Source organism: Cervus elaphus, chromosome X (assembly GCF_910594005.1).
Source record: "Cervus elaphus chromosome X, mCerEla1.1, whole genome shotgun sequence".
Lineage (NCBI taxonomy): Eukaryota > Metazoa > Chordata > Mammalia > Artiodactyla > Cervidae > Cervus > Cervus elaphus.
The window spans coordinates 162,331,767-162,348,850 of NC_057848.1; the positions used below are offsets into that span (position 1 = coordinate 162,331,767).

Consider the following 17,084-nt stretch of genomic DNA (forward strand, 5'->3'; position numbering starts at 1 on the left):
TGAGTTGTTCTAGTGTGTCTATTATAAACAATGCCATGATGCGTTTCTATCGAGTATATACCTAGGAGTGGAGTCCTGGGTAGGTAATATGTGCTGTTTTGGGTCATAAATGATGCATGACCATAAATTGACAGATCAAGTCTTCTGTATGATTTTTGTACCCAAAAAAAAGGCACTTCCAAATGTGTTTTGAGCAACATTGCCAGTGAAATACATATATAGGCTCTCAAAGAAATTACTGAGAAGGAGATAGTAATTAGTTCTTACCTAATTGCACTGAATCCACCACCCATCATGGTCTAGAAAGTGGCCACAGGGTGGGAGAAACCATAACAAACAAAACCACAACCTAGAAATGGAAAACAATTTCTATAACATTCCCAAACCGATTAGAGATATACACGGGACAAGTTTTGGTCAAAAATAGGCAGATGTAACCTTTCCATTCTAAACCCACTTTGGGGAGCCCTCCTCAGCTCCAGGAGGGGCTCTCACCGCCTCACAACTGCCTCTCAGATAAAAGTCAATTTGCAAACTGTTCTACAGAGTTTTTTCACATGTGTGCTAAGGATGGAATTTTTATGAAGCACGCTAGGATATTTAAATATGTAAGAGTTCCCCAGAGGTCATAAATAACTACTCCAATCTACAACTCCATTTTCCACAGGAAGAAAGAACCCCTATCTGTACACATTTACAGAAATCCCAAATTGCTAACTGCTTTGCCATTCCCTGGCCACACAGAATGAAGCTGCCTCCATGTAGCAGCAGGATAAGGCTTTGAGTGAAGACTGAACACAGCGATCTGGCATTTGCAGTCACTGTTTCACTGACTTGAAGAGGAAAAAGAAAAAGGTTGAACTCATTTACAGTGGCCTTTTAGATCTGACCTGGTCTAAACCTTCTCAAAGGGCCTCAGGCCTGTTAAAGGAGTTTTAAAAATATCTACAGGCAAAAGTGGTTAGGGGCATTCCTCTATAAAAGGCAGTTTGAAAATAGACACATGTGTCTAGACTACCCCTAGCCCTCATTCCTGCTTGGGGAGCAACTATCAGGCATTTGGTCTATCTGTCTGATAGCACTTCACCGACCAAAAGAACTGCATTTACTTGAAATGATGCTAAATAGTCATTATCTACTTGGCCCTGTCAGATTTCTACAGCACTTTAAATGTTCTAAAAGGCAAGCATATTTGACTTAAAAACAACCATTACTGGAGAAAAAGTATCAAATTATAACATATTCTAAAATTTTTGGATGCCATTTGCAGCAACATGGATGAACCTAGATTATCATACTAAGTGAAGTGAGTCAGACAGAGAGAGACAAATATCATATGATATCACTTACATGTGGAATCTAAAAAGATGATACGAATGAACTTATCTACAAGACAGAAACAGTATCACAGACTTTGAAAACAAACTTATGGTTACCAAAGGGGAAAGGTGAAGGGGAGGGATAAATGAGGAGTTTGGGGTTAACATATACACATTTATATAAAATAGATAATCAACAAGGACCTACTGTATAGTGCCAGGAATTCTACTCAATATTCTGTAATAACCTATATGGGAAAAAAATCTGAAAAAGAATGGATATATGGACATGTTTTAACTAAACCACTGTGCTGTACATATGGAATACAATATTGTAAATCAACTCTACCCCAATGTAAAATACAAATAAAATTACAAAAAATTAAAAAATTGATAGTTCTTTCTCAGAACATAAAATGATTTTACTTTATGTCTGTTTATTTTGCAGAAACTAATTCACCTGATTTCTTCTGGTCTGATTGGAAAAAGATTTAAACATCAGTCCTGGAAAAGTAAGTTCCAGAAAGCAGTAGTATCAAAGGTGAGAATGTTAGTTGCCAAGTTCTAAACTTCTCAGGAGCCCACACTGCTGCCCAGCTTTTCTCACTGCCATCCCCTCACCCAACTGACTCCTGAAAAGTCCTAAGGGGCTGCTGTCAGGAGGCCATTCTCCATGGGTCTCGTGTGTTTCTGCCCGTTTTCTGTACAAAGGCGTTGGCAGCTTTTGTTCTGTGCTGTCTTATCAAGGATGGTGGTAGGGCACACAGTCTGGGAGAATAGAGATAGTATCTTATTTCTCCAGAGCAGATTTGTTTCCTGACAAAGGCAAAAAACCCAGTCTCCTTCTAGGGCAAAGTTTGGGCAGGTGGGCTAGGGGCTTTCCTTATAAGACTGGGGCTTTCCTTAACTCAGGACTCTTCAGCTGGGACACAAGCTCACCCTGTATCTGGCATCCCTCTGGACCCGCCTCTTTGTTGCCCCGCCCCCTGGGAGACTCGGGGTGGGGGGTAAGGGGCAGTGGGGTGACCCTGAGGCCCATGCTACCTGTTGTCCCATAAGAAATAAAGTCTCTCTTTGACCCAGGAGGCTTTTCTTTTCTACTGATACCTAAGAAAACTGCGACAGGTCAACTTATTAGCTTTGCAAGGAGGGCAACAATTCTTGACATCTGAAAACATCTTCAGGCAAAAGTATTCCAGAGTCATTCCACAAGTATTCTGTGCCTAAGGAAAAAAGAAGAGCACCAAAAATATAGGCGACATCAGGCCACGCTAGAGATCAGTGCAGTCTTCAGGAGGCATCAAGTGCCCGAGCAGAAGGGGTTGTTCAGTATTCCTCCTTGCTTAGGAGAGGAGCAGGCGTGATGGGGAAGGGGCAGAAATGGTGGGAGTTAGTGTCTAGAGGAGGGAGCCCCTGACAGCGACGGGAGGAGAGAGTGGGAGAGGATGAATGACAAGGGGAGTTCCATGTTGGGTGGTGGCCAGGGTCCACAGGTATGGGAGTCGTGGCTGAATTATTTGACCTTGGGTTCGCCAAAGGAATCCAATGGGATTCCGTGCTGCTGCAGGCTAGAGATCCATAACTATAGGCTGTGGACTGGAATTCGAAACAAGATATTGGTATTTAAGGTCCAAGAAGTTAGCCCCAAAGACTGTGGTCTTGCAGTGGACATAGCCCCAGGGCAGCCCTCTGGGGCTCAGGAAGAATGGTCACCTGACACTGGATTATGTTTTGTTTGAAATCCTATCTGATAGGCCAAGAGAGGACTTATTTTTGTCTCATGTAACGTCAAGCAGTGACCAGTGTGGGACAGGGTAGACATGCCACCATGTCATCAGGAACCCAGCTTTCCTCCAGCTGTGTACTCCACCATAGTTTGTGGCCCTTGCCCTCATGGTCACAAGGCAGCTCCCAGAGCTCCTGCCTTCACAATCACATTGCAGGCAGGAAGGAGGAAGCAAAATGGAAAAAGGAACTGCCAACTGAGAGCCTTCTTTAATGATCCTTCCTGGAAGCCTCACCAATGACTTCAGTGAGCTCCCCGATCTGAAGGAGAGGCTGGGAAACACAGCCTTTTAGTTGAACACACTGCAGTCCTCCCATATATATTTATACATGGTTATACTGGTAAGGAAAAAGGTGAGAAAGGATATTGGGCAGGCAACTAGAAGTCTCTGCTACAGATACTAGAGAAACATGCAATATTACTAAATTCAATTTAAATCAGCTTCATATTGATTTTCTCCCTATATGTAACATAGTTGCAGGCCTCCCTATTTCATTTCAGTTTAACATCTCTTCCTATAACATGGGTTACTGGGGCACTGACTGGCCTTCACTGCACATTCTCCTCTCTATCTTCCTTTACTCTAAGCCATAACTATGCTCTCAAATTTCCTTGGTCACTGAGGAGACACGGTGGGGGAGGTCTTCTTCAGGTTCTAGCACAGTCATATAATAGAAATCACTTGTGTCAGTCAACTTTTGCCGTGTAACAAACCACCCCACATTTTCATTTTCACATCTTAACACAACCATTTTATATTATCTTTTACCATTCTGTGGGCTGATTTCACTGAGCCAGGCAGTTCTTCATCTGGTCTCACTAGAAACACTGTTTTGGGGGTTTCTATAACTAGTAGTTATCCTAACAGATACAGCCACAGTCCTGTGTCGACTTTCTATGGGCAAAGAACTTCACACTAAACGAAAACAATGTATTTTTTCCCACCATCTTAAAAGTTCGATTTAAACCCTTGTAATCCTTCTTCAGATCCAACCAGTCCATCCTAAAGGAGATCAGTCCTGGATGTTCATTGGAAGGACTGATGCTGAAGCTGAAACTCCAATACTTTGGCCACCTCATGTGAAGAGTTGACTTATTGGAAAAGACCCTGATGCTGGGAGGGATTGGGGGCAGGAGGAGAAGGGGACGACAGAGGATGAGATGGCTGGATGGCATCACTGACTCGATGGGCATGAGTTTGAGTGAACTCTGGGAGCTGGTGATGGACAGGGAGGCCTGGCGTGCTGCGATTCATGGGGTCGCAAAGAGTCGGACACGACTGAGCGACTGAACTGAACTGAACTGACTGAATCCTTCTTCTTGTCTTTTTTTTTCTTTTAAATAATCCTTCTTCAACAAAGAAGAAGGATTACTATGAGTTTCAATATAAAAAAACTAAGAAAAAGGCTACAAATTTTAAGGATTAGTAGGTGGACACATTCTCGCTTTCCTTCCTTTTACAGGTCAATGCCTTCGTTGCTTCCAGGGCTAACAGGCAAATATCTGGGGAATCTTCTGTTTGGGAGCTATCCCGAACTGCCTTCCAACCTAGAATCTTAAAACAGAATATACTTTCATCCACATGAATGTACACTCAGGATTCATTACCACACAAAGCAGTTCTTGAATTCAGAAGAAAAGAGAAATAGACAAGGAGGCATTAGTCTTTTTTGGAACCTGGTTACTAGCATCATTTGATTTAGATAATTCTCTGAGACCTTCAGTTCAACAATTTAAGTTAATTGGCATCATAGTTAAGAGGCCTAAGAAAGCAGTTGTGTGTTTCCATAATAGCAAGTAATTTTAAGAATTTTTAAGAATATAAGTCAAAAATAATATAAGTATTTTCACAGAAAAAATATAAATATAAAACACATTTTCTAGCAAAGCAAATAACCATACACATAATTAAGCATACAATCAACAACACATTTTATTACTTAGAAAAACTTTAACCATGACACAAGGTGGTTATTGGATATTATTATATTATTATTACAAAGGACTTAAATATACAAACTTGGTTGTAAAAGATCTGGCTAAGCCACTTAGGTAAAGTCTATCTGTGATGTTATAGTTTCTAAGAAGTGCCATAAAAGTCAAACAGTTAAACATTTCTCTGTGCTGCCTTTTTTTTTTTTTATAATTCTAGAAACATCACATAAAATGGTTCATCAAGTCATGTAGACACATCAAATGTACTGGGGTGGGGAGGGCTGAACTGATACATCCAAATTTTATAGACTCAGAAATGAATGAGAAGATACAATGAATGAGAAGTACAATGGTACTATATTTAAAGCAAATATCAGTATATTGTATACAAGAAAGGCATCTTACAATAATGAGTCTGTTTGTACACCACAATTTTTCAGTCTGTATTTCTAAAATGGTGGGGGGGAATCTATGATATATTATAAAAAAACAGAGAACTGACATAAAAAGTCAAATATAAAGATATAAAAGATAACAGTAACATTCAACCATCCACAGATAAAAGGCCATCTGGACATAAGCCTGAAACCAGCAAGACACCGTCCACTGCAATTTCTCCAGTCTTGCCCTTGCCACGTTCAGCTTCAAAAATGATCTAATAATGGAGAGGGAATAAAATATTACTTGAAAATATTTAAAGCAATGATAAAGTCCCACTATTTAATTGCTATTAAACTGAACTCAACTCATATGTCCCTATTCCATAGAAACAGGCTTTGACATTGAATACATGGTAATTTATTTTCCAGATGCCTGGTATCTACACTGAGTGAGCTACAATCAGAGAAAACAGGGCTCCTGCAACACCTAAAAGAATCTGGAAAGCCCTGAAAAGCTGAGAACAGTAAAGTTTAAGAGGAAATTTTGGAATTCCTTCCCATTTAGAAGGAAAAAAAAAAGCAAAACTAAAGGAATAATACGATTTTCTTTTCAAAACCCAGGCTAGAAGAAATTTAATTATCATCGTGAACCCTCCTACTCCACTGGTGGGAATGCAAATTGGTACAGCCACTCTGGAGATCTGTATGGTAGTTCCTTAAAAGACTAAACACAGAGCTACCCACTCCTGGGTGCCAAGAAAACTGTAATTTGAAAAGACATATACATCCCAATGTTCATTGCAGAGCTGTTTACAATAGCCAAGATATGGAAGCAACCTAGATGTCCATCAACAGATGAATGGAAAAGAAGGTGTGGTATAATGGAATATTACTCAGCCATAAAAAAGAATGAAATAATGCCATTTGCAACAATATGGATGGATCTAGTTGGTCCTACTGAATGAAGTAAGACAGAGAAAGACAAATGTGATATGATTTATATGTGGAATCTAAAAAAAATAGTGGAAAAAAATAGTACATATGAACTTATTTACAAAACAGAGCCACAGACATAGAAAACAAACATGATTACCAAAGGGGACGGGGTAGGGAGGGATAAATTGGGAGATTGGGATTAACATATATACACTATCATATATGAGATAGTAACTGGGAATTCCCTGATGGTCTTTTGGTTAGGACTTGGAGCTTGCACTGCCAGGGCCCAGGTTCCATCCCTGGTCCAGGAACTAACATGGATGGACCTAGAGAATATCACATTAAGTGAAGTAAGTCAGACAGAGAAAGACCAACACCATATGATATCAGTCATATGTGGAATCTAAAATGTGACATAAATGTGGACTTCCCTGGCAGTCCAGTGGTTAAGACTCTGCACTCCCAATGCAGGGGGCATGGGTTTGATCCCCAGTCAGGGACCTAAGATCCTGCATGTGGCACATTGGGGCCAAAAAATAAATAAAATAAAATATGAGACAAGTGAACCTATCTACAAAACAGAAACAGATTCACAGACATAGAGAACAGACTTGCGGTTACCAAGGTGGGGTGGGGGAGGGATGGATTGGGAATTTAGGGTTAGCAGATGCAAACTGTTAGAGAATGGATGAACAGCAGGTCCTACTGTAGAGCACGGGGAACTATATTCAATACCTTGTGATAAACCATGATGGAAAAGATTAGGAAGAAGAATTACAGTTAAGTCCCCTACAGATGAGCCTTCAAGTTTCTAGCTTTCAGAGATGCAAATGTATGTTCCATTCATGTCAGGCCTGAGTAACATTACAGCTCGCCCTCCGTCTCCTATTGCTGACGATCCTTCAGCTCTACCATCTCCCACCTCCTCTCCCTCCTCCATCGGTAACTCTTCTTGCCTGTCCACTCGATGCCAGCCCCTGTGTGCCAGCTGTTATTCTGCACTACTGTGCTTTTCGAGGTACTGTACTATAAGATTTAAAATGTTTTCTTTATTTTTTGTGTTTGTTATGTATTATTTGTGTGAAAAGTATTATAAACCTATTACAGTACAATACTATATAGCCAATTGTGTTAGGTAGGTACCTAGGCTAAATTTGCTGGATTTACAAATGCGTTCTAGGAACAGAACTCATTCATATGCAGGGGACTTACTATACAGGGGACTTACTCCATATAAAGGTAGAATTGAGTCACCTTGCTGTACAGCAGAAATGAACACAACATTATAAATTAACTATACTTGAAGAAAATAAATATTTTGGAAAATGACCTTCTAGTTTCCATTCATTGTGATAAGTGCTGGGCACAAAATCAATGAGCAGGATGTGCTTTTCTGTCGTAAGGAATTTAGAGCCTGGTTTGGAAGGAAGTTGGTGGGAGGAGCCTGACACATGAGCAGTTCATTTCCACAGAATATGACATGCCTGCATCTGACAAGTATTATCGTTAGTTGTGCTGTTAAATACCTTGCCTATTTCACTCCAGAATATAAGCTCTTTATTTAAGTGGAGGGGAAAGTCTTATTTATCTTTGTAGCCCCAAGGCCTAGGTACTTCAGTAAGTGTTTTGCTTTGTTTGTTAAGTCACTGAAAAAGAATGTAAATATCTCATTTAATACAGTTTTCCACTTACGCTTTTGGGAGTATCAATTCCATGATACAGCTGAATTTTCCCCATCTTCCAGCGTTCGTCGTCGGTGCTCCTGGTTTTCTCCCAGGCCAGGGCGCTGTTACTATTTTTTGCAAACACTCTAAGCTTCCCTACTTTGTTTCCAGCCAGCCGGTAATGAAAGAGCAAACAGAAGTTGCTGTGGGGTTGCAGGTTGGGGAGGAGAAGTTTCAAACGGCCGATGTCCTTCTTCTGACCTGTCAGGGCTGAAACAGCCATATAGTAGCCAACAGCTGGAAGAGAAGAAAAACCCACAGTTAATGAGGCCATTGCAAAGGGTTTGGCTACAGTGAATAAAATAGCTGTTAAAAAATGAACACTAGGCTCCTATAGGGAAAGCTCAAGTTCTTTTCATTTCAAATATTTAGGAACAAAATTTTCATGCTAACATGAATTTTAGTATCCTAGGGCTGAAATTCTTTGCTCTGTAGAGAGGAAAACTGAGAGTTAGAGAAACTGAGGAATCTGTTCACATTCACAAAGCTTGGTAGTAGTAAATATGGGGTAAGGATCTAATTTAATGGTCTTTGAGCACTGTAGATAATTTTCAGCTAACAGAAAACTTGTGTTCCAGAACTTTCCACCTTGGTTGTTTGACCCTGGAATGCATTTCTCCACTGAGTTGTATGTATGATGGCTAGCTGGTTAGGTGGGTCCACAGTATGGTATTTAATTCACAGGATACATGAATTTGTACTAATGGTATCATGGAGCTCAGCCACCATGTGTAACGTATCACTCCAAGTTCTGTTTGAAGATGGCAGGAACACAGATCACCTTCTGTTTCTCAGATCCTTTTCCCAAGAATTTTGTAACCAGTGTAGTAGATGTTTGCTCATCTGCAGCCTTCTGGTTGTGGCTTTGATGGACTTGAACAAAAACTCTCATAGGGTGGGGTTCGAAGAAGTTGACAAAAAGAAAATATTCCTCTAGTAGCCAGGAGAAAGACATGGTGGGTGGTGGAGTTTTCTGGTAGTCCAACTCCTAGAGACATTCTCAGGGCCCAGGTTGACATTGCTTTAGTTTTCACTGGACCCAGAGACTGTCTGGTCTTCTTCCCCCAGTTAGTAAGTTTGCCAGATTCAGAGAATAAAAGTACAGAATGCCCTGTGAAGTTTGCATTTCACATAAACAACATGTCTGAGATGTACTAAAAAGCATGTGCTGATTATCAGAAATTGAGGCATCCTACATTTTATCTAGCAGTTCTACTAGCTACAGTCTTTTGTGACCCACCGTGGTAGGTTTCCCTTTCACTCCAGTTCAAGCCCACTTTGATCTGTCCTTGAGATTTCATCCTTCTAAAAATGTTGATTCATCCCGTGTTGAGTGAACCTCAGAGTTATTTGCAAATCAGGGGTTTGTAAATAGTAGGGAACTTCTATCCTCTACCTTAATCCCATGTTCTAAAAGGAATTTTTGTTAGGAGATACCCAGGTTTCCTGATTGCATGTAAGGGCTTGCAAGGAAGGCTCTCAGGGAGGAATCAGTGTCAAGGAAGGATCTAGAAGGATCTTTTACCTGAGGGCTGGGCATATACCTCCCCAAATAAACACTTTGATTGGTAAAGAACCAGATTTCCTGAAGGTATAACAGTTATTTCTAATTACACTCAGCCTTAAATGACCAAAATTCAATAAATGCTCCAAATGGGATCTGCCGACCAAATGCTCTGCCTCAAAGGAAGTTAGAGCCCATCAATAGTAGACAGTGAAAAGTAGGCAACTCAAAGCTTCGGCAGAGAAAAATTCAAGGTTAACTGGAAAGAAAGAAACCCTCCAACGATAGGTGGGCGAGTCCAGTCCAGGAGTTCAGAATGCTGATCTGTTGCTTGTTATTATTTCAGTGCTCTGAGGGGTGACACTCCTAAAACTCCAGGTTTAGGGAAAGGTCATATTAATATTTTCTTTCGAGATTCATTTCCCCCTCCTCCTAAGCTCAAAAGAAAACCACAGAGCACCATAGCTGGTAAACTGGGGAAAGGAAACAACTTCCTTCTACCTTTTCCCAAATACTCTTAAACCTTATACAAAGTGCTACATCTGTGTCTCAGCAGCAGGGGAGTGAATATGGAAGAGGTTTGCTGGAGAATCCTTTACAGGGTAGGTGGGTGGGAAACAGACTAAGTCAATCATTTATCAGGGAAGACTTGGGAAGGTCTAAAAGCTTCCAAACGTGACCAACAACCCTGACTTCACAAGCAATGAGAACAATTACCCTTGAATCACTGGATAACTTTAATTCCGGGGCCGGATCACAGGACATGGATCAGAGAAGACTACATACCATTATCTCGGTCTGCAGGATTCCAGTCGAAATCATCTTCTACGTCCTGTTTCCAGTCACAGATGCCGTGGTCAAAGGTGCAGTCAACTGAGATATTTAAATCTGCTAAGAAAAAGGGTGCATTTCAGCATCATTAAGCGGATTAGGAAATGTTTTAACATTGGGAGCTTTGGAAGGCGTGGCCATGTTTGCAATTGCTGTCAAGAGTTTAGGGAATTTGGGACTAAAAGATGCAAACTATTATATATAGGATGGATAAACAACAAGGTCCTACTGCATAGCTCAGGGAACTATATTCAATATCCTATGACAAACCATAAGGGAAAGAATATAAAAATAAATATGTGCATATGAATGTATAACTGGATCACTCTGCTGTGCAGCAGAAACTAACACAACATTGTCAATCAAATATATTTCAATTTAAAAAAAAAGTTTAGCTAAGTATGGCTGTCTTGGCATCCATTTTGCTTGGCCCTGCAGTCTGCGAGGGCCTTAAACTGGCACTAGCCCTCACGCAAGTGCAAGCCCTAGATAAGAGCCCATGGAGTCACTAATAAAAGTGAGTTCCTCATATGACTTTCTTAATGTCCCCTGTGATTGACACCCTCCCCTGCTTCCCAGGGCCTTGTGTCTGCCTTAGATAAGATCCCCCTGAAGCTTACTAACACCCTGTTTTTGTTGGAATCCATCAATGCAACCTTAGCCCAACAAGCCCAAAGCACTACACACACATGGACTCTCATAGAGGCGCATGCCCCACATTCTGCTTGGACTTCCCTCTGGGGCCCCTGGAGGCCTTGCCATGTTATCCCCCCAGACCTGGAGTAATAAATTTGTCTATTTCAATTTCTTTTGTGGTCTTTTGTTGAAGCATCTGGCACCCAGGGGCTCGATCTAACAAATGTTCACTTAACAAATCCTAACAACTGCATGGAGTACAGGGTCAGCTAGCACAACCTTTGACCCAGTGCCTCCAGTTACTTTTATGTAGATTGGGGTCAGCAAACTAACATCCTGGCCCACTGCTTGTTCTTGCAAATAAAGTTTTATTGAAACACACCATGCCTATTCATTTACTTATTGTCTGTGGTTGCTTTTGAGCTGCAGTGATAGAGCTGACAGATGCAACAGACGGTGTATGGTTCACAAAGCCTGAAATATTCACCCTCTGGCCCTTTATAGAAAAAGTCTTGACCTCTGATGTAGGTGTCAGAAATTACCACTGGGAAAAAGAGGAAAGACTGAGATGTTTCTGATTTGTAACGAATACCAGACTCTGGCTTGGAATGGGGGGCTTTTGCAGTTTATACTAAGGAATACAGGAAGGGCAAAGAAAGGGGAAAAGCTAAAGTGATAAGGGGCAGCAACTGGTTGTTGATGCATTAAGGATTTGCAAAGCATTTTCATGTACATTACATCATTTGATGTGGCTGCCACAAAAATTCTACAATCATGCCCATTTTCAAGAAAGTAAAACTGAGAGTCATAAGTGATTTGACCAAGTCCTCCAAACACTGAAGGCTGGAACTAGACCTGACTCCTAAACTAGATTGGAATCCAGGCTGTCCATCTACATATATCTTAAGCCAGTACAAACACATGGCCTCTTCTCTCACTTTCCTTTCTTCTTAACCAGTATTTTCCCCTATTCCAAAAAAGATATTTTATTTCTAACATCTAAAATTAAAAGATGCCAGATAATGCTTGCTTCCATTCTTCAATATTCTTTATGAGTGCTATTACTCCTAAAATATACTCATTTCTAATATGTTACTCACCTTTGTGTTTCAGGTGGGATGATATAGTTTTTCTTTGGACCAGAACCAGATCAACTTCACCCGCTTCATTCACCTTAGGGGCTAACAATGAACACTTGATCAGTAAAAAAAAAATCCCTAAAGCCCCACATACTAAGAAGGTATGAATCAATGAACAAAGAGGGTTTATCATATATGGCTTATCATACACAGCTGGCCACTCATAACCACAGGCTCCACATCCACAGATTCAACCAACGACAGGTTGAAAATATATATTTAAAAAATCCAGAAAGTTCCAAAGAGCAAAACGTGAATTTGCCTTGCATGCCAGGAAACCATTTACATAGCATTTACATTGTATTAGGTCTTTTAAGTAATCTAGAGACTACTTAAAGTATAGGGGAGGATGTGTTTAGGTTATATATGAATACTGCACCATTTTATATAAAACTTGAGTATCCATGGAAATTTGTGTCTGCGGGGGTTCCTGGGACCAATCCCCCAGGGATACCAAGGGACAGCTGTGTTCTACTTACAGAGTACGTTACAGCAGTGTTTCCCTAACATTTCCAAAACATTCATATTGGTGCCAGTTTCCTCATCTAGAACATCTTTTTCAAAAGGTGCCCCTTTTCAAAAGGTGGACCTCATTAGGCATCACCTAACTAACCCAAACACAGCATATTAAAAAGCAGAGATATGACTTTGCTGACAAAGATCTGTATAGTCAAAACTATGGTTTTTCCAGTAGTTATGTATGGATGTGACTGTTGGACCATAAAGAAGGCTGAGCACTGAAGAACTGATGCTTTCAAGCTGTGGTGTTGGAGAAGATTCTTGAGAGTCCCTTGGTCTGCAAGGAGATCAAACCAGTCAATCCTAAAGGAAATCAATCCTGAATAGTCATTGGAAGGATTGATGCTGAAGCTGAAGCTCCAATACTTTGGCCACCTGATGGGAAGAACTGACTCCTTAGAAAAGACTTTGATGCTGGGAAAGATTGAAGGCAGGAGGAGAAGGGGACAACAGAGAGTGAAATGGTTGGATGGTATCACTGAGTCAATGGACATGAGTTTGAGCAAGCTCCGGGAGATGGTGAAGGACAGGGAAGCCTGGTGTGCTGCAGTCCATGGGGTCGCAAAGAGTTAGACATGACTGAGTGACTGCACAACAACAACAATGAGGCAAGCACAGATAAGGCAAAATAGAGAGGGAGCAACAGATGCCTGGTGAGAATGAAAGGGAAAGTCATAGACTGGGTCAACATGGAAATCCCCCTGCAGGAGCCGAGGCTGATGATGGCTCTGCATGGTCACCGGTGCCAATGGTGATTCTCCGGCTCATGTAGAAAACTGAAGCTTAAGCCCTATATAGAATGTTCCTCTGTCTATTTTACCTTTTTAAATTATAACCACACAACTCTGACATTCTCCTTTCACTGAGTGTGCCTGTAAAAAGTGCCTTCAAGAAGGAAAAAGGTAGAGATCAGCAGATCTACCTGGGCTGCAGGGGGGCTCTCTGGGGTTTAGGGGTGCATTGCATGCAAAGCTGGGCAGCCAGATGACTGAGCTGGAAGGACAAGCAGGCTTCCTTGGTCAGGAGCAGAATGAGGGGCTGCATCAAGTAGGACACCCCCCAGGTAAGTGGAAAGGACTGACCTTCTGTGCATCCCACAGCAGCAAATGTGATTTTGTATCTGCAGAAGATGTTAGTTTCCAGACTGTACAGAGAACCTTGCTTCTTAGGATTTAAAGCTGACCCCATCTTACTTAGGCTTCCCTGGTGACTCAGATGGTAAAGAATCTGCCTGCGATGTGGGACACCAGGGTTCGATCCCTGGGTTGGGAAGATTCCCTAGAGTAGAGATTGGCTACTCATTCCAGTATGCTTGCCTGGAGAATTCCATGGGCAGAGGAGCCTGGCGGACTACAGTCCATGGGGTTGTAAAGAGCTGGACACGACTGAGCGACTAACTGTCACACTTTACTTCACCATCTTAGTTATGGCATGAAACTATCTTCCTCTTTCCTATCATTTGCCAGGGAAAACTACAATTCACTTTTCATAAGGTGCATAAATTAACAAAAGTCATACTTGATACTCACAAAACACATCTCCACGAAGGCTTTGCTCCTGCTCCACATGGTTCTCATCTCTTTTCTCATCCTCCAGTCTTTCTTTCTTTCTGTGTTCATTCCTCTTTTTTTCTCCATGAGGGTTCCCAACTCTGGAAACATTGTCTTCAGAACTGAAGGACTCCAAGTCAACCTTTGGGGTGGGAGTCCCTCTGGATCCTTCAATGGTTTTCATTTTTACCTTCTTTCTCATGCTATTCTTGTGAGCAAGCAACTTCTTAATTCTGTCCTTGATGGTACCGGGTGCTCTGAGGAATTCTTTCACAGAATTTTCGGGGATAACTAAAACCAATAGTAAAAGAGAAGTTCCACACTGACCAATAATTAGATCTCTCACAAAAATGGAGCACTTAAAAAATGTCAAAGTGCAGTCAATGAATGCTTCCAGAATCAACACATATAAGGCTCAATCATCTGATATTTTAGAAAGAAATGCATTTGCATCTATTTTAAGTGGTTTCAATGGTTACAGCAGGATCTTAACTACCTTAATCATTCGAAGACAAACTTTCATTTTGCTTCATAAACTATGATGATGAAATACCTGCTCCTACCAAGCTGGGTTATAGATCACAATGTGATGGATTTTCCAGAATCCTCTAATATTTCTGCTTTCACATTGGTATTTGTCAAAGCTGCTGTTGCCCAGGGAGCCCTGCAATTTGTTTAAATGTGATGTTAAAAAAAAATTACAGCTAGCATTATGTTGAACCATATGTACATTGCCAATAATGAGCCATTTGTGACATACAAAAATGGTGATTTTTGATTCAGTGTATATGTATCTTTGAATTTCTTCACCTCAACCAACTAGTATCAAAAGCTAAATGATTTTACTTATTATTTATAGAGAGGCATCTATATTCAGTTTTACATTCATTTCATATTTCTCACCACTAAATTAAATTCTTTTTTAAAATGTAAATCCATGGCTGATTCATGTCAATGTATGACAAAAACCACTACAATATTGTAAACTAATTAGCCTCCAACTAACAAAAATAAATGGAAAAAAAATGCGTCTTTGTAATAGACTGACAGACATAGAAAGCAAATTTATGATTACTAAAGGGAAAAGGGAGGGAGAGATAAAATAGGAGTTTTGGATTAACAGATACACACTACTGCTATATGTAAAATTATCAATAAGGACCCTACTGTATAGCACAATCCCTGATTGGGGAACTTAGATTCCATAAGCCACTTGGTGCGGCTGGAAAAAAAAAAGAATTTAAAAAGATTAAAAACTCTGACCTTTAAAATCAAATATATTGTCTTTTTATAAAACATCCAGGCATGTGCTAGTCTGAGACTAAGCAGAAAGGGTCTAATACCATCTGAACCAATTCACTTGATTCTACAACCTGGATAGAGTTCAGAGGGAAATGAAATAAGGGAGTAGGCACCAATTTCAGTGTTCAAAAAGAATATTACAAAAAGGCATTGGATTGGGATTTTATTAGAATATTTTTCTTGTGTGTGTTAGTCACTCAGTTGTGTCTGACTCTCTGCAACCACATGGACTGTAGCCCGCCAGGCACTTCTGTCCATGGAATCCTCCAGGCTAGAATACTGGAGTGGGTTGCCATTTCCTTCTCTAGGACTAATACAAATAATGCATCATTACTCATTTACTTGACCTTCAGATAGCCCGTTTCAGTTGATTTGCCAGAAGCTGCATAAGTTCTGATTTTAAGTAATGTGCATATATACATCTTCCTCTGGAGGCCCCACTGTGCAACTCTGTCTACAGGACTCAGATTCCTTTCCCAGGATCCAGAGTGAAAAATTAACAGGAAATACCCATTCCCTGAAAATTTCCTTCATGCAATCAGTAACATGACACTAATGACCTTTAATATTATAAATAATGAGGAGAGGGTTTCAATCCACACCAGGCAAACCTAAACATCTGCCTTTGGTTTCTGCTTTGAAGTTTTGAGTTTTCCCAGTGAAAAAAAAATCAATCAAACAACGTTTGTGGTGTCAACAATTTCACTTCTTTAGTATGTAAAGAGCTGGGGCAAGGGCAAAACAAACTCTGCCTATGCATGACTATGAATGGATAGATTCGGCTGTGTCTAGGTGCTGCTGTTTCATATTGGACATAGCTGATGACTGTTTCTCTTGAAAATTTCTTGATTAGCACATCTTCTTTTTGAGAATATATAAACGTGGCAGGAAGCTGTGGCAGGAGGGTCTGGCACATTTGGGGATCTCAGACATAAAAACAGGGACTTCCAGGGTTTTCACATGCACAGGTCAGTCTTATGTAAGTGAAACTGACAATTTCTCTTGGGAGAGATCTGAGATTTCTCTAAATATCCACTTTGTCAAAAACTTCAACCTACCTAGATCCTCACTTTACTTGGAGAAGATCACAATGATGTGAGAACATCTTTCCCAGGAGGAGCATGACTCTGACAATTCATTTCCCTGTGCTGAGCTCAGCAGATGTTCTCCTATCACCTGGCAGCATAAACTCCCCTCTCATTCACATCTTAGACATAGTCTTGGGTGGAGAGGCTTAGTCATGGGTGAGGAATACACTGCACCATGAGATGCAGGCATTGGGAAGGGGGTAGGACAGCAGAAAAGCTGAGCCAGGAGTGTCTGATGGGGAGGGCCCAGGGGAGGCATCTACCCCAGAGGAGTAGCCATGAGTCACGGACACACCATGCTGCCTTGAGGCACACAGACCTGGAACCCAGGTTCCTGGGTATGACTCCCAATTCCTTACACTTTCTAGTCCTAGGACCTCGAGCCCACTTCTCTTTGCCTCAGTCTCTGCATTTTTCAAGCTGGGATAGGGA

General features: G+C 40.9%; 1 protein-coding gene across 2 annotated transcripts in view; it reads right to left on the reverse strand.

The window, feature by feature from the left end:
- Window positions 1–5,182: 5,182 nt before the first annotated feature.
- EGFL6 (EGF like domain multiple 6) overlaps window positions 5,183–17,084 on the reverse strand; it is a 54,779-nt gene continuing 42,877 nt past the window's right edge. The window contains exons 8-12 of one of the 2 annotated variants that reach the window (XM_043897640.1): window positions 14,242–14,553; window positions 12,155–12,235; window positions 10,374–10,475; window positions 8,052–8,320; window positions 5,183–5,695 (exon numbers count right to left, since the gene is read on the reverse strand). In XM_043897640.1, the coding sequence (XP_043753575.1) occupies window positions 5,585–5,695; window positions 8,052–8,320; window positions 10,374–10,475; window positions 12,155–12,235; window positions 14,242–14,553 (875 nt within the window). In that variant the 3' untranslated portion in view covers window positions 5,183–5,584. Of the gene's footprint in view, window positions 5,696–8,051; window positions 8,321–10,373; window positions 10,479–12,154; window positions 12,236–14,241; window positions 14,554–17,084 lie in introns of both variants that reach the window. The other variant, XM_043897639.1, reaches the window with a different exon arrangement.